The 17,992-nt window shown below is 39.6% G+C and overlaps 1 protein-coding gene across 1 annotated transcript in view; it reads right to left on the reverse strand.

Moving 5' to 3' along the window:
- SMC3 (structural maintenance of chromosomes 3) overlaps window positions 1–17,408 on the reverse strand; it is a 28,388-nt gene extending 10,980 nt beyond the window's left edge. Inside the window, exons 1-16 of the mRNA XM_054831496.1 lie at window positions 17,208–17,408; window positions 12,954–13,029; window positions 11,357–11,395; window positions 10,472–10,539; window positions 9,423–9,494; window positions 9,158–9,237; window positions 8,502–8,580; window positions 7,024–7,141; window positions 6,281–6,456; window positions 6,015–6,095; window positions 5,605–5,769; window positions 4,923–5,044; window positions 4,343–4,556; window positions 2,638–2,741; window positions 2,318–2,417; window positions 1,703–1,863 (exon numbers count right to left, since the gene is read on the reverse strand). Coding sequence (XP_054687471.1) covers window positions 1,703–1,863; window positions 2,318–2,417; window positions 2,638–2,741; window positions 4,343–4,556; window positions 4,923–5,044; window positions 5,605–5,769; window positions 6,015–6,095; window positions 6,281–6,456; window positions 7,024–7,141; window positions 8,502–8,580; window positions 9,158–9,237; window positions 9,423–9,494; window positions 10,472–10,539; window positions 11,357–11,395; window positions 12,954–13,029; window positions 17,208–17,222 — 1,670 coding nt within the window. The 5' untranslated portion in view covers window positions 17,223–17,408. The remainder of the gene's footprint in view (window positions 1–1,702; window positions 1,864–2,317; window positions 2,418–2,637; window positions 2,742–4,342; window positions 4,557–4,922; window positions 5,045–5,604; window positions 5,770–6,014; window positions 6,096–6,280; window positions 6,457–7,023; window positions 7,142–8,501; window positions 8,581–9,157; window positions 9,238–9,422; window positions 9,495–10,471; window positions 10,540–11,356; window positions 11,396–12,953; window positions 13,030–17,207) is intronic.
- Between the last annotated feature and the right edge of the window lie 584 nt (window positions 17,409–17,992).

Below are 17,992 nucleotides of genomic sequence, written 5' to 3' on the forward strand. Positions count from 1 at the left end.
AGCAGCTCAATACACATACAGCATCGCTGTGTATACAGCCTTTTTTGGTTCAACTGCAAACCTCTGTCCCACATACCATTTCAATATACAATACACAGCCCTCTTAGCATGGATTTACAGAGTTTGCATCTTATGCCTTTGTACACAATCAAGAGAGAGACCACATCTATCTCCCTGTGCATGACTGGGACTAGCAGCAGAGGGATTGAAATAAGGGATCTTTCTTTTGCAAACTGAACTACAGTTTGCTTGTTACTGCTTCTTCCTATGTTGTGCCTTTTTACTACGGGACACAACAGGATTCAGAGAGAAGTGTGAAGTACTTTGAAGAGATACCCTTGTTCACACAGACATGGACCTTTCAGATGAGAGGCTGCTTTTCAAATTGTGGTAGCATCAGCATTTCTATGTGATAGTTTGCAAGATCATATCACCTCTGTCCTCTTTCCTGCCCTTATGCAACCACCTACATTTCGTTAGAACAAGAATTTGTATGACTACTCATGAATTGGAATAGGGGACTGAACACACAAAAAGACACTTTAATTTGAATTGTCAGATACTGCAGGAAGTGCATAATAAGTGCCCCAACAGGCACTTATTTCCAGAACACACATTGCACGCAGACTCATTAATGCTCAACATCTTTTCAGATAGCTTTTAAATAGCAGGTTTTGACAGTTTAGAGACCATCCTCACCCATGAGATTTTCTAGTGTCAGTGAAATAATTTTTATTGATTGTTATCATAGAAACATCAGCATTGCTTATTGTAGAATTCTCCACACCAGGAGCATGCCATCCATTTTATTCAATATAGCATAGCCTCACCACCAATCCATCTGGTAAATCTCAGGAGTGTGGGTCTGGGGCCTTTTTTGGGGGGAGTTTATGTGGTTTTGTTTTAGGGTTTTTTTAGACAAGATAAGGAGCAGCTAGGATTAATTTTTAAATAGGTAGAATTCTTCTTAGTTCCTTCTCAAAGGAGCAGCAGTTTGAACATGCTGTATGTCCTGGTTTCTGCTAGGATAGAGTTAATTTTCTTCCTAGCAGCTGGTACAGTGCTGTGGTTTGGATTCAGGATGAAAACAATGTTGATACCACACTGATGTTTTAGTTGCTGCCAAGCAGTCCAGATCTTTTCAGCTTCTCATATTGCCCTGCCAACAAAAAGGGAGGGTGCCCAAGAAGCCAGGAGGGGACACAGCCAGGACAGCTGACCCAAACTGGCTAAAGGGATATTCCATACCATATAACATCATGCTCAGCATATAAATGGAGCACTGGCCAGGAGGTGGGGCGGCTCAGGAACTAGCTGCGCATTGGCTCCAGGTGGTGAGCAACTGTGTGGTGCATCACTTCTTTCGTATATTCTTTTAACATCACCATCATCGTTATTCTCTTCCTCTTCTGTGCTATTAAACTGTCTTTATCTCAACCGACAAGTTTTACCTTTTTCTTTTCAATATTCTCCATCATCTCACTGGGGGAGGGGGGTAGCGAGCTGCTGTTTGGGGCTGTGTGGTTGTTTTAGCTGCCTGCCAGGTTAAACCACAACACTGTAATAGAAGGCACTTTGACCAAAAAAAGGACAAGAGCTCAAGTTCAAAAGAATAGAACTTTCAGTAGCAACTGGCACCAACAACTAAGTTTTAATGCTGCAGCTGCTTTAACTTAAGTAACACTAAAAAGCATGTCATTACCTGTTTCCTGCAGTAACTTCAACACAGGTGTAGAAAGCTGGCTCGCATTCAAAGTTATTCATCACAATGCCATGATAGCCATTTAGAACATGCTGGTTAATGCCTTTTCGACGAAAGTGCTCCAAAACTTTGTTTATGCTGTCTATACCATTCAAAATGGCCTGTTAAAATATAACTCATTATTGTACTGCAATTAAAAGATGTAGAAGTAATATCCATTTTACCTTTAACTTTGTGAAGTCATAACCTTTTTTACCAAGTTCCTGCTAACTAACCTACAGCTCTAACAGAACATACCTAACTAATTACTTGAGTCTGCCACTTTTTTAATTAAAAAAAAAAAAAAAGATATCAGAAGATATTTTAGAAGTATTCCATTTCTACCTGGTCCCATTACCTCTCCTCAATTACCTTGAGTTCTACAAAACTAATTTCCAAATAGTTCTAGAGCTATAAATATTTGAAAAATTCAGCTTACAAATATAATTAGTCCATCTTAATTATGACAGTAAGACCATAACCAAAAGAAGTATCTTTCAGATATTACTATGACTCGTCCTTTAAGAATGAGAAGAAAAGCTTCCACAAGGAATTCTCAAATACAAGGTATCTTACCTTTCCTGTTGCTGCTCTGAGAAGCTGCTGTTTCTTTTCTAAGTCCTCCCGCTTTGCGGCAAGAGCTTGTTGTTCTGCATTCTCTTCTCTCCACAGATAACTACAGAACAAAAAAAATTAAAATATTTCAAGTGTGAATGAAGTCTGAAGATTTTAATTATTACTGTTCTCAAAGACTGCTAAACTAACAGGCAGGCGAAGTGCAGGAGTTCATACATGGCTATATTTAAAAAAACATACCTACATGCCATGTTAACAACTACACAGTTGGGGTCCTTCACATTAAGTGAGATTCAGACATATTTCAATTAATTACTAACTTTCTTTCGCTCTGTAGTTCATCCTTTTTATTTTTCACTTCATAGTATTTTCTGTCCAGTTCTTCAACACGAGCCTTCACTTCATTAAGATCCTGGTCCAGTTTCTAACACAAAGAAAAGAACAGCATGAAACTACAGCTGTCTAGGTTTAAAAAATTTCTTTTATTTAATACTGCATTACTACTTACTGTTCAGAAACAATTCCTAAAAGCGTTATTACTAATTTACAATGAACTGCAGAAGCACTAAGAATAAATACATCTTTGTAAGGAAGCAGTAACAAGGTGAAGTTATCAAGTAAACTGCAAGGCAGGCACCAAGTTGAACTGCGCATCCAGGTATTACAGTGAAACGGCTTACTAAGTCACAGTAAGAAACAATCAAAACAGTAACTATCATACACATAACTATTGGCAATCGTGTTCTGAAGTAATATTTGTGATAAAAACATACAGACTAGTCTTGCATACCATGCCGTACTGCCGTTAGTCAAAAAACCTTGACCAGCTCTCCAGCAGTACTAGTACTTTACCACAGCTGCTGTCAATAGCATACTGTTTAAGCCAATGCACAGACATCATCCCCTTGCTCGTTCAACACTTGCCGTTTTCAAAGCGGCTCAGGGCTAGCACTCAGACAGTGTTTTCATAGTTATCTGTGCACAGGAGGACTAGCTGTGTTCTCAAAACATAGCCAAGTCTTTCCAACCTAACTTTGCAAGCTCTCCATCATGTTCACCCATGACACTTCCCCTTTGAACAAGAAAAAGCTATACAACTCTTAGCCTAAGTCAACCTTCCTTAAGGAGAAAAAGAAAAACAAGGTATGTTTATAGAAGGAATCAAAGGCCACCTCAAATTTAACCTCTTCAATTCCTACTGAGCAGTACAATACAGTCAGTGGTAAAGGCCATTTCTTTTATTAACCAACTCAGAGAATCATTACTTTGCTAATGTGGGCCCCACCCAAACAGTATTTTAGCAGAACACCATTGTCTTTGTACAACTACATTCCTAGGTTTTGGTCAGACTGATCCTCAATTTCGGTAGATATATTACACAAAGATCAAGAACACTGTCTATCAGCACAAGCACAGTAGCAGCACTGGCACTGGATGCTCTCCTACCACGAGTGCAGGGGTTTTCACTCCTGTAGCTCCTACCAGGAGTGGTATTTTTGGATTGTACTGCTGTATTGGCAGTGTAAAAGCTGTTCTGAATGGCAATTAAAATCTGAAAGATTTGCAGATAATACTGAGGCAAATTAATCTTCTAACATGGACAGAGATGCAACTTCTAACCAGCTGCAATCGTGGTGCAAAGGTGCAGTTTAAAAGATCGTCTGTTTAGGGAAAGTAAGAGAAGAGTGAAAACAACCAACACAGACCATAAATTATTACCTACATAAAATGGCCATGTTCAACAGACAGAGAAAGGCAGACCTAAGCTTCTTCCTGAAAACTCAGGCTAAACACTTTGGCGTAAGTACCAGAAAGTAAGTCAACATATAGAGTGAAGTTAGATACAGTGCTAAAGGGAGCTTAGCGTTTATCTGTAGCTATTTTCAATAACACATTATTGAAAGACCACATCCAACCAGAAGGTCTCAGATTCCTTACAAATAGGAACTAAATTCTAATTGTCCAAGATTAGATTGTTTAACCCTTCTCTCAAAAACACTGAGAAGTAGTAAGCTGAAAACTTACGCTGTACTGTTCCAAGTTTTTCTCCTTGTTTGCCTCTGTATCCTCTAAATCCTTGTGTATCGCTGCAATCTGCCGCTTCTTGTCATTGATGGCTTGATCCAAAGACTTCAGTTCTTTCTTTATCCACTTATCCCTTTCTTCTTTGGAAGTAAACTGGCTTCCTCGACCTTGTTTTGCATAAAGATCTGTTCTTTCCTGTGTAGCCTGTGCAAGTCTATTTTGAGAAGGGAAAGACATGTCAAAAAGTGTCAAACCAGGCTTTACAATTTAAGCACCAAATCAGTAATAAAGGATGATGTTACAAACAATAAAAATCACCCAGACTTCACAAAACAAAGTTGACAATAGCCCATGAAAGTGGTTAAGCTTAAAAATTAATTTCTCCAAATACTGTTCTCCCCCAACAATAAAACAGGCTTTTTACAGACCATCTGTAAGTACATATAGCTACCCCATTCTCAAGCAACGAGTACAACTCTGAGTTAATTGCACATATGGATAGTATTGATAATATCTTAGGTGTTTGGTGTTTTGGGGTTTTTTTTAATGCTTTGAATCCCTGTTGTAGAATGCCACAGACCTAGCAATTCCCCTCTCTTCTTTTTCTTTTACACTGTTGAATTTCGGCTCCGTTTCTGCTAATTCTTTCTGCTTCTCCTCAATTTTCTCAAGAAGCTTTTGCCTCTCTTTTAACAGTCTTTTCTGAAAGTCAAACAAAGCAGTATTTAAAGTTAGGTAATATCAGGAACTGCATTATTAGATAAATACACACTTTGAAAGAATAATTTAATTGCAAGATTGCAAGATGCCATCTGATACTTATGTTATCTGACTCTACGCTGTTTCAACACTTAACAGAAGTGAATTCAGTTCCAATTGGGACAGCCAAGAGGGATGAAATGAAGCGTTCTCAAGAAGCTAAACTATGCAAGCAAGGAAGGTCTGTATAGGCCAAACAACCTAGTTCAAATTAGGGCTACAAACAAACAAAACCCTCCTTCCCAATATTTGCAGCAATCAAGATCAAGAGAATTATAGGTGCTTGATTTTGCAACAAGCAAGATAATAAATAAAGGATCACAAGACAGGAGTTTATGTTTACATCCCCTAGAATCACACTAAAGATATCATAAAAAAACTAAGAATCTGCCTGGCAAATCTTAGAAAATAATGAAAGGCCGCAGTCTAAACTCAAAACTTTGATGTATGAATATACTAGCTTGTGCCAATGACACTTTAAGACTTCACCACTGTTAACATACCCTTTGTTCACTGTTGCCAGCCAATTCATCTTGCAGGTCTTTAGCTTTCAGCTCTAATTTAGTCCTCTGTTTAATCTGCTCCTGTCTTTCAGCACTAAGTTGTTCCTTCTCTTCTTTCATTGCCGAAATCTTTGTCTTCAGTTCTCGAACCTGACGTTCTATTTCCTGTGCAAGTTTAAGTATGTAATATCTTAAACACCGCATGCACATTTCAGTATCTATCAAAACTTACAAGACTATTATGTAAATCAAGATACACTAAAAGTGTGAAAAACTCCTGTTTCCAAACAAGAGGAAAGCATAAAATAGAATTTAACACGGTTTTAGACCACCGCACCTCACCTCACGCAAGAAAAAAACCCACAAAGCAAAACATACGTCTGAAGAGCCCTTGTTAAAACTATTTTTACCTCCATTTTATCTCTAGCATCTTGCTGTGCATCTCTTAGCTGCCTGGATTTCTCTCCACTTGTCTCTCGTTTGGCAGAAAGCTGTATGGAAATATCACCAATAGCTTAAGTAGCAAGATTCTGTTTTAGCAGTAGTTCCAGAAAGAAAATAATTTGCTACATTAGCGAAGAACATTGACAGGATTCTATCAAGGAATGCGAGATGACATTGGCAAAAAGCAAATCAACAGCTCATGTTATATTTTGTATTAGTCAAGACATTTTACCTCATCAAGCTTAGCTCGGGTTTCATTAAGCTCCTGATTATAAATGGTGTATTCTAATGCTCTCCTCATTTTATCCCATTTCTGGTACTGAGCCAGCTCTTCTTTCTCCTCTTCTAGGGTATGCAGTCGCTCTTCAATGTATTTCAACAACTCATTGATCTTCTCTCGCTTGCCCTCTTTAGAAAAGATGACAAGATTGAAGTTCAGTTAAACACTGTAATACATTCCTACACCTTTGAAGGTACTGAATCTCCTCCAGTGATTAACTATTTGTCAACAGTTACGAAATGTGAAAACGAGAACCCATGTGCAGAAGTTCCTCAAAAAGACATCCTAACAGCAGAACTGTTGATACTAGTTATGTAAGGCAACACAAGCATGTACTCTCTCGGCTCACACACTTAGAATAATTATAGACTGTACTACATAAACTCTAATGTTTGCATAGCAGCAGGTATCCTGATTTTTGGATCACTGCCAGCTGACATCACTCATGTGTTTTGAGTAGTACAAATATACCCATTAGCCTAGCTAAAAAGTTTTATTACTAAAAGCACATATGAAGTCTCTTAGTAAACCTTCTGAGAATTTAGAATTTAAGGAAGAAATATGACATGTTCTGTATCATTTAATATACCACAAATAAAATCTATCAAACAATTAGCTTTACTGAAAAAGCCATAAAACTTTAGAGTTACAGAATTACTGTGGCATAAAACACTAATTTCTTAAACTACTTTTACCTGTTTCTTTCATTAGTGAAATACTCTCTTCTTTACGTTCATCATACACTCTGGTACCAGCTACTTCTCTTAGTAACTTCAGCCTTTGAGAGTCAGGAGCTGTGGCCATCTGGTTGATCTGAAAATTCAAGATCTGTAATTTCAATAGCCTGCTCTGGATGTATGGCTAGCCACAATAGATCAAAGATTGCACTTTTTTTTTTTTTTTTGCACTGTGCCTGCTTGCCTGAGGTTTTGGCAGGAAGATTCAGATACCTAGTGTATACCACACTGCTTTCCTTTTGAGACAATTACTTTAGGATGGCAAATATTCTGCTTGTAATAAATTTTGTTGGTTTTCAAATGCTACCAGTTATTGATAAATGTCAAGATACTAGCATTACATAAATGAAAGAAATCATTACCCACTCAAAATTATGTTAAGAAAAACTCAAGTTTGGGCTTTTAAGTCCTGGTGCTAAACCAAATAGTTTAAACGCCCCCATAAAGCCACACCAAAATGTAGTGGTTATAAATCTTAGAATAATTCAGGTCATGAAACACTAATTAATCCAACATTAAATCAGTCATATAATTAAACCCAATGCAAAACTCACTTTCTTTCAATAGAATTTCAGTGGTGGCATCGTATTTGTAAGGTAACTGTTTCTAATTTGTACTATATTAAAACCAGTATGTGTGTTTGGCTGTAAGACTCATGCACCGATCCCCACTACAAAACATAAGGGACTTTCCAGCTGAAGTTGTTTCTTCCAAATACACACAGGTTCAGCCGCTTAGGAAAATTTATCTTGATAAACACTTGAGAGACTACACTGCTGGGTCAGCCCTTCTGCCATCAAGCGCTCCTTGATTGTCCTGCATTCCCCTTTTAAGTACGCCTTTCAGTAACCTTTTGGAGCCAGAGGGTTATCAGTGCCTCCATGGTGTCCCGCCCTGTGAGCCATTACAAGTAATCTGTCCTTTGTCTCCAGACCTGGGTGTCCTTTGAGAGGTCTGGTAAGCGCTTTTAATACAGGCCATGCTGTGAGCCCTTTCCACGCTGTGTGTTCACTTTTGGTGCTTCCACATGTTTTCATTCATCCTCCACTGACAGTATTTTAGCTTCTTAAAATTCTCTATTGCTTTACTGCCTCATCTTAAGGCCCAGAAATCTATGAGTTTACACTGAAACAGTCATAGGAATTAAGTATGCTTTGTATTTAAGTATGCAGAAAAGCATGTGATTGCAAAGATTACCATGAAAAAAAAAAACTTTTCTAAGTATCAACATTACAGACATTAAAACTTTTTTTCTTAAAATTGACATCAACTACTGAAACAGTAATATTTGCAAAAGCAGCACCTACAAGAACTGTTTTAAACTAAAATGGATTTAGGTTTTGGCTTGCTTCTGCAATAATTGAACTAAGTTTGGCATTGAGAAAACATGATACTCTTGATAGTAATTTCTTCCACTTTGTAAAAACTAATCTTACCTTTCCTTGTTTGACAATATAGTAGGGATTACTACGAGAAAATCCAGCACTTTCAAGAAGATTCATGACATCATTTTTCCTGAAATGTTATTGTGAATATATTAAACACTTAAAGTGACAGCTGTAAAAATTCAATGAAGTATCACAACAATACGTCACATACTATAATCAGTGTACAAAGCATGCTCTGTTTGAAGAAGCTTCTTTATTTGATAATTGCTAATTCTAAAATGGAGAGAATAAAAATGGAAAATATCTAAAATACTATAGCATTGGAAAGATATTAAGAAAGAAGCACCCTGAAGCAAAGAGGAGGCAAACAGAGGTAAAGATATCACAGGAAAGATATGAAACAACCTAAAGTCTGGTAAGTGCTCTATTTTTAAAAGCCCTGAAAAAAATATTATATAAGCAGTTAAACATCACATTAATGAATGGATGAAACTGTAAATGCAAAGTCTGCAGTCTATTGAACAAGAACTGATGTTCTTGCTGTCAAACTACTAGCACTCAATATTACACAGCTAAATTAGTATTGCTCATGGAACTCATGAGAATTAATTTATTTCAGGCTAGAGATGCAAGTGTATGGTGTGACTAGAGAATTTTACAGCAATACCACTAGTCTCATTCAGCTAAGGAAAAGAAGTACCTACGTCACCATTTTCTTGTCCAAGAAATATTGGTCCTTCTTGGCTCCGATGACTCTGCGAAGTGAGACTTCCTCTTTATCAATCTTAAGAAAACAAACTCCAGTAAATTTAACTGCTTGCAGTAGGTATGTATAACTAATCCAGAATGTTTATGGAACTTTTTACCAGAACTGACTCAAAAGCAGTTACTGTACTGAAGATTTCTATAATACTGAGATACTAGAGTCCGAACTGATCGTCTATTTCTGAAGTAGTATATTCAACTTACCGGTAACCTGTTGTCCGAGTTGTCAAAAATAATTTCCACAAAAGCTGAAATAACACGAGGACCTGTACCTTCCTAAGAAAGGAGATATTTTGGTTAGGTAATTCCCACCTTATAAGACTTTTGAGCTCATTCATCTCCCCCTTTCCCTGACAATCCCACTTCCCCTTTCCTTCCAAGGATTTGCAAGTCAAGAGCATATCTATGATCCAGTACATGTATTTTTATTTCTGAAAATCTTGGATACACATTCACTGATGTGCATTATCAGCACAATGTATTACTTTATAATAAATTCCCTTTTGCTAAAGGGAAGCAAAAAATGTTTAAGGATGCTTCCAAAATAATTGGCTTAAAATATTGTGCTGGGTTTGGCTGGAATAGTTAATTTTCTTCATAGTCACTAGTAGGAGGCTATGTTTTGGATTTGTGCTGAAAACAGTGTTGGTAAGACAGGAATGTTTTAGCTATCACTGAGCAGTGCTTAACACAGAGCCAAGGCCTCTTCTGCTTCTCGCCCCACCCCACCAGTGAATAGGCTGGGAGGGGACACAGCCAGGACAGCTGACCCCAACTAACCAAAGAGATATTCCATATCATATGCCATCATGCTCAGCATATAAAGATGGGGAAAGAAGGGGGGGTGAGGGAGGAGACAGGGGGACGGGGAACATTTGGAGCAATGGCGTTTGTCTTCCCAAGTAACCATTACGTGCGATACAGCCCTGCTTTCCTGGAGATGGCCAAACACTTGCCTGGCGATGGGACGTGGTGAATTAATTCCCTATTTTGCTTTGCTTGTGTGCACGGCTTTTGCTTTACCTATTAAACCGGCTTTATCTCAACCCACGAGTTTTCTCACTTGTACTCTTCTCATTCTCTCCTCCATCCCACTTGGAGGCGAAGGGTGAGTGAGTGGCTGTGTGGTGCTTAGTTGCTGGCTGGGGTTAAACCACAACAAATATCCATAGCCCAGCAATTTACCACTTTTGTAGTAACATTCTATGCATTAAGGTTATTCTTTAGTCTTCTTGTTATACACCTTGACTTACATGCAACAAAGCCAGTCTCTGCTCTGGGCGAAGATGACTAAACTCATCACTGAGGACAAACTGAATTGCTGTAATAAAATAAAGGAACAGAAGATTTATTTCCTTCCTTTAGGGAGATATGCAGCAGTTTAACTCAAAACATACTGTTTTACTGTTGTGCAGTACAGTCATGCCACTGCTGATATCTTACATGTTTCTTCATTAAAAACCTTAATCTGCTGATCTTTATCACTCAGCCTGCTGTACACTAGAATTTCTCTGAAGAAGTCTCACTGTCACCACCTTACTACTTCACTGCATAACCATTAACAATACTGCACAAGTTGGGATTCATGATCTTTCCTCTACAAATACATAGCACACAGGCTAGGTTAAAAATATGGCTAAAATACTTAACATTTGGCAATTTATAAAGACTACCATCACAAAGGCCACTCACACTTTCGACCAGCATCTTTGTTCCTCCACTGATGCTCCCACCCCACAAAATCCCCCTCATATACAACCTTTTAACGTATAGTTAAGCTGTGCCATACTGCTATGGAATCAGCTTAGAATTTAGCCTCTAAGAATGTCCAAAGTAATTGCAAATATCACAATCAGCTTTCAAGAAGGGTGACTTTTAGAATCAGTTTCCTCCTTAAATACTTTTTTGCTACTTAAAAACCTTAGAAGGCCCTTAGTAAGAGAAGGGAATATACTGGGGAAAAACCTGAAGGTAGGTATTAAACAAGAGCATTGAGATCTGCCTTTCATAGTTGTCAAGTAATGACCAATCTGCCACTTCTTGAGGAGGAACATTTGGTACACCAGCTTCTGGCAAAAACAAACAAACCTAGCATCATCAGCATCTCTATGCTATTATATTAAGAAATCCATGCTTACCATAAAAAAAGTTGCTTTTTCCAGATCCGTTTCTTCCCACTGAAAATTAAACCAGAAAATAGAACCTCAAGTTAACAGGAGTTAACATTGCAATGTACATTAAATTTTGCATATAAATATTCAAGAACAGAACCCAAATATAACACAGCCAAACAAAATCTCAAGGGAATGAGGCAAACTTAGTAGGTGGATCACTTAGTCATTGTCTCTGAACAAGAGAGCTGGCTTTTCCCTACTCAAACATATTACAATGACTTACGAAGTCCAACACTATTCCACAATGAGAATAATGGTTAAACCAATAATATTTATTGCCATCCTTTTCAATACTGATCTCCTGGTGGAATAAAAACAGTAGACATAAATCAATATTTTTCTGCTCCCACCAATTATTTTTTATATTTAACCAAAGGAAATCACTTGCCCGTACATTCACGTTGACTGTATGAACTTCAGGTAGAGTAAGAACTCAGTACTCCACTTGCTAATTCAGCAATGTTTTGTTTTAAAGAGACTGGAAGAAGTACTATTTCTATTTAAAAAACAAAAGGTATAAGAACACTGCACTACACTAACATACAGCAATCTCAGCGTTCATTCTGGTGTGTTTCAGCAAGGCTCAGTGTCTTATCTTTAAGATTGTCAGTATTAATTTCAAAACTGCTTGCCTTCCAGCAGCAAGCAATGAGCACCCCAGGCTTTTCATCCCTTCATGCCTACATGCCCTCCAGATTCACCTCATCCTCAAAACTACTTGGGATTGCTATGAGGTCTTGAAAAAGGCAAAAAATAGCAAAGTTGGATTTCCCCCCCTTTCAAAAGCACTAATACCTGGATAAAGTTTTAGCTCCTGCTAAATTAACATTACATAACAGGACATGCTATTCAAGTTACATGCACGGGGTTTTTTTTCCCCCAGTCCAAGAGTAAATCCTGGCTACTAAATTTATGTCCAAAATTGACTGTTTTCAGCAGTCTCAATGCTGCTGCACAATCACCAAAATCAATGCAAATGAAAAGGCAGGACCGGGTGTCCATGGGCAAAAACAGGAAGAAGTGTGAGAATGGTGGACAACAACATGCTGTTAGATGAGGTGTTATTTATGAAACTATACTTTGAAATTTATATTATACTTTTTGACGGTCCACACTCCAGAAATTCATTTCTCCAGAGCTGGAAGAAAGAGGATCGTCTTCTCTCAGCAGTTTATAGTAGCTAGTGTGCTTACTTACCAAAATAATCACACTTGCATACAAAAAAAACCCCATCCCATACAAATTCTCTGCAAGGACAGCCTTTAAAGGGGGTCTGACTGATACAGAGATCTGCACATATAAAGGAGTTTACAGACCTCACTCAATTTCTGAAGACTTGGACATACTACTGTCACAGTAATATTGAACCACAGCATTACTTTGCTGGAAGTGGAATATGTCCTGTGACATGTTACAGGCGACTAAAGAAATTTCCAAAACAGAAAATATAGTCATGAAATGTAGGCCGAATATTAAAAACTATAAAGGACTTTAATGTGAACATCATCTGAAGTAACAGCGCAACTCTAGTCAGTGTTAAAAGACAAGTATCAGAACTTACCAATGACATTGTGTTTTGAGCTGAAGGGGTCCACAATGGTTTGGTCCCTGTAGCTTCGAAAGCCCTGAATGATTACCTAATGAGAAGAGTGAGTTACTTTAACAAAGTTCTCTCTGTTCTTCAGCAGTTTTTGAACTACAAGATCTTTCACAATATTTACATCAATTATAATATACTTGATCTCCCTTGCCCTTCCTGCACACACTTCAACCTTCCAGCTGGAGATCAGCAACTTACATCATAAAACTTGCCCCTCACCTAAGCATCACTTTAGGGGCAGATTTTTCTCCCCACATCATGAGAGACGCTGGTACTTATCTAAGCCAAAGCACAGCAAACAAGAGAGATCCAAGAGTCTTTTTGTAACAAACTACAGAAAAAGATGTATTTGCATCAAATATTACATACAGGAAAGAAGACCCCAATATAACAAGAACTTTTCCTAGTAGGGCCAGATTTATATGTAATTTATTATGCAATCCACATTCAGCTTAAGAATTCTATTTGCAAATTCTCCAAGCAGAGCAATTGCAGACTGCAAAAACTATACCAGACACTACCTATTTTACATGCAATACAGTCTTATATCGTTTTACTGTGCAACCTAAAGGGAAAAGTAAAAAAGCAAGCTATCTTGGTTGTAGAGAATTCATTTCCTAAATAGACAAAATACAAACCTATGTAATTAACTTCAGAAGTTAATTCTGACAGCAATCATCTGGAAGAAGCATATAAAATTTCAACTATTCAACTTCAGTAGTGATTTGAGGTTTGCCAGGCCAAGTAACATACAAGGTACAGAATGACAATATCCCAATACTTCACAGCAGCAAAACTGATGCAACTTCCAGCAGGCACATTCCAGCATTAAACAACGTTTTCCAAACATTAAAGCTGTGCTGAAAGACTTCACAGCAGTTCTGCTCTGCTCAGTAAGACATCAGAAAGACAGCAGCCACCTGAAAAGCTTTGATGTTTGCAGATCTTTAAGCAAGAACGCTTACAAAAGGACTAGAGTTGACATTTAATCATTATGTTCTGTGCCCAGCTCTTCCTCAGCAGGAGCAAGATATTGTTAAAATAATGCCAGTGTTTCACCATGATAGCTATCAAACTAAGAATTACTCGTTAGGAAGACAGCAAAATGTCTTACAAGATACTTCTCAATATTATTACTGAAGTTTAGAATGTAAAATTATTTAGACTTTCTTTTGTTTGTAAGGTCTATAGTCCCATCACCATTTTCTATTTTTCTGAACATGTCATCCCTTCTCTCACATCTTCAATATTAAAACAGCCCATGTTCCAGAAGATGAGCATAATACTTGGTATCCAAGAAGCACACACAAAGCTTCAGCAAAAAGCCTAGAAGTAGTGCTGTGGACATTAAAGCAAGCCTTTTCCCCCTACTACAAAAGCCTACATTAACTGTACACCTGAGCAATTCAAGAAACAATTACCTTCAGAACCACATTCATATTCTGTAATAGTCTAGTAGCACACTATACAAACGGTGGAAAAAAATCCTGTCCATAAAATTTACTAGACAAAAGACTGGTACAAGAAAGTGCCCTAATTTATTCATGTCAAGTTCAGTCTTAAGTCTTTCTCCCACTATGTGACAGCCCATTATCAAAGATTATCACAGAAAACTCCTCTTACCACCTGTTTATACTAATGGATTAAAAGCATCTCGGGAATAATGAATGAAAATGTCATACCAGACAGCAAATCAAAACACTTGAGTTTATAAAAATTGAAATAAAATGAAACTCAAAAGGCATTAACTAACTTTTAGTCAGAAATCACAGAATCATTCTCTTCCTGGGCACTACATCTTCCTTGTAAAATCCTCTTTGCAAAATTATTTCATAACTGGAATCTGAAACTAAGAATACAGGTAGGCAGAAAATTACTAATCCTTGACCATCAAACATCAAATCTAAGCAACAGCAGCTATTCTGGAAAAGGAATAGTCTGCCACTTCCTGCAATACTTTGCCTATCTAAACCTTTTTTGAACTGCAGCTGTCTATGCACCCTCTCCTTGGGCAAGATACATTTCTCACTAAGTATCCACACTGCATTCAGATCTAAATCCAAAACAACTGTATTGGAAGTAATTAAGGATTTCAGAATGTAACGGACCAAACTACAGAAAGCAAATTTAAGGCAATGTATTAACTGAAGACTACCCAGTCACTGTGACTGTGAACACAGACCTGACCCCACCTCCCCTAAAAAACCAGTCTGTCTCATGGAGGCAGATGGAGACTTTGGCAGTTATAGCAAGCTCTGCTCAGTTCCAGTGGCTTTCAAAGGAAAAACAGGAACAGCAAATCTTACTCTAGTCTTGTGACCAATTCTAGGCCAGAGCAACTATGTTCACTCATTCTGATTTTGAAAAATAAATTTTTTTTAAAAAAAAAGGCAAACTCTGCTTCCCAATTCAGCAGATTTAAAGAAAAAAATGAAAAGAATAGCAAAAAAAAACCTGTCCCTATTACTTTTACAGTTTACCTATAATATTCTAAAAACATACAGATTCAAATAATTAAGGTACTTTATTCTCATAAGAACCTGAAAGCATCTACAAAAGGTAAAAACAACCAATCACTATTTCTTGGATATTACTGTCGAAGCACAAACTTTTACCACCCACATACTCGGGCACCACAAGAGTATGATACAGGCAGACTCTGAACATCACTTTGCCCCACTCTTAAAGTTTTTTCCTAGATGGCTTCTCACTTCACCCATCCTACAATTCCGAAACATCATAACTTCTTTATTGCCTTGTATAGCTTCAGATTAAGACTTAAAATAATTTTAATCTTGAAACTCTAGGAATTCTTTCTGGGAAGCAACACAGTAAGGGATATTGGTCGAACTAAATTCACCCTCATTCTTTTTATTCTCATGTTTACACCTTGTTGTGCTCTCTTCTATAGCTCCTAGAACAACATTGGTTATTGATCACCTCCATTTCTTTTTTTCCAGATAAAACTCACTTCTCCTGTTCTGACTTAATTTCGACTTCTTACTCTATATATCTTCACTACTGTTTACTTTTGTGCAATTCAAATCTGGAGAACAAGATTTCTTAGTCAAAGACTTTAAAGCAATGTGCACACCTGCAACGATAGTGATTTACTAAAACATGATCAAAAGGCATTTGCAACACTCCCTAGTCAGCCAAACAGTTGATGAAAACCTGATTTCTATGTAGAACATGCACTTTCAAACATGATGAAGTATTCTTCTTAATAAAGACAGTCGTAGGGTCTCAGAAAGCCAGGTAAATTTTGAGTCCACTAAGAAATGAGAATCCTAGTAGGCTTTGTATGAACACGCATAGGCAGCGGTATGAAGGCAGCCATAAAAATTCTATGCTGTGCAATACACTACACAATACGACTGCAGGGATATACTACAGAAGTAACATTAATGATCGCCTCAATCTTAAAAACTGATTGAAAAGGGTCCATACAAGGCCCTTCTCAACTAAACGTTAGCAGCAGATTGCTTGTCAAGGATGAAGTATAATAGGTTAAATGGCCCATGCCCGGGGGCCTAAAGCATCACCCCAATACAAACAGTAACTGTTTGTCCCGGGGGAAGGGGCAGACAGAACCTGTTTGAATTGAAACCCCAAACAGTCCCATCTGTCCACTGAAACCGCATGCAGATTTAAAAAAAAAAAAAAAAGTGAGAGCGAACCCACAACTTAACAGCTGAAAGATACCGCCTGACAGCTGAGGAGAGCCCCTTGTACGAGCCCCGCGTGGGTACGAGCCTCCCGGCCTTGGGTCGGCCGTCGCCTGGAGGGCGCGGACACTAGGTCCAAAGGGTCCCCACAGAGCCCGCGAACAAGTCCCGAGTCCAGGAGGGCCTTCCCGCAACACCACTTCACACCTGCAATGAATGAAACCAGCCGCGGGACCCGGGGGAGGAAAGGCACCTGCCAAGCTACACGGCGGACTTGCTCCGTGGCTGCGCCGGGGACGCCGACGCTCCCCCTCAGCAAGGGCCGCGGTCTCCCCCCCACGCCCCCGGGACAGCGACGAACCAAGCAAAGGCCTTCGGACCCGCCACCAGCCAGCGGGCCTTTTGCTACGGGTCGGGACCGAGGTCTGCCGCTCGCCCGGAGGTTAAAGATCCCTCAGCAGCAGGGCAAAGCAGGCCGGGCCAAACCGACCCAGCCAGGCCCAGGCCGCACCGCAGAAGGCGGGAGGCTTGAACCCCGCCGGCTTACCTGCTTGATGTACATGGCTGCGAAGGATGGGGGAAGCGCCCGCCCCGGTGCTTCCTGCCGTCGCTCAGCCCGCCCTCACGTCTCTTCCCGGCACAACTGCTCAGCGTGGCCCACGGGTCTCCACCGCCACCTCCTCCCGCCCCTTCAGCCTCCCCAGACTTCCCAGCACAGCGCCCCGCTCACCCCTCACGCAAACAAAATGGCGGCGGAGCCTCCCCCCATCCCGACCCGGCGCGAACCATTCAGCACCAGGTGGAGGGGGAGATGCGGAGCAGAAAACGCGCCCCTGCTCCGCCAGAGAAGGGACACAGCAAGGGACAGTCCGGATTCCTCTTTCTTCAACTTCTAAAGTGCCTCACTGACCTTTTTGGAGGTGCTGTGCAGCGGGGAAGGCGGGTGACTCTGCCTCCCGTCGCACTAGGAGTCCCCCCAGAGAGTTGGGAAAAGTGGTTTCTCCCACTGAGGGGCGGGTTGGGCGCCAAAGGCAAGTGTGAGCCCAGCAGGAGAAAGTGGCAGGGCGGGAGGGGGCGCGGTGCTGTGTGCCTGCAGGGGGCGCTGCCGGGGGCCGGGGGCCGTTTGACCCCAGGGAGAAAGTAGCTATAACCCGTGCCGTGTCCTCTCCCGAGGCGGAGGGGCACTAAAAGTGGTCACCCAAAATGTAAAATAAAACCTTCATCTTAAATGCTTTTATTCCAGGATTTAAAAAAAAAAAAACCCTAAACATTAATTAGTAGCATTAGGACCTGTGGCTGGGCCCCAGCATGCCCCTTGCCCCCGTGTGCCCC

This window comes from Grus americana, chromosome 7 (genome assembly GCF_028858705.1).
Source record: "Grus americana isolate bGruAme1 chromosome 7, bGruAme1.mat, whole genome shotgun sequence".
In the NCBI taxonomy this organism is placed as follows: domain Eukaryota; kingdom Metazoa; phylum Chordata; class Aves; order Gruiformes; family Gruidae; genus Grus; species Grus americana.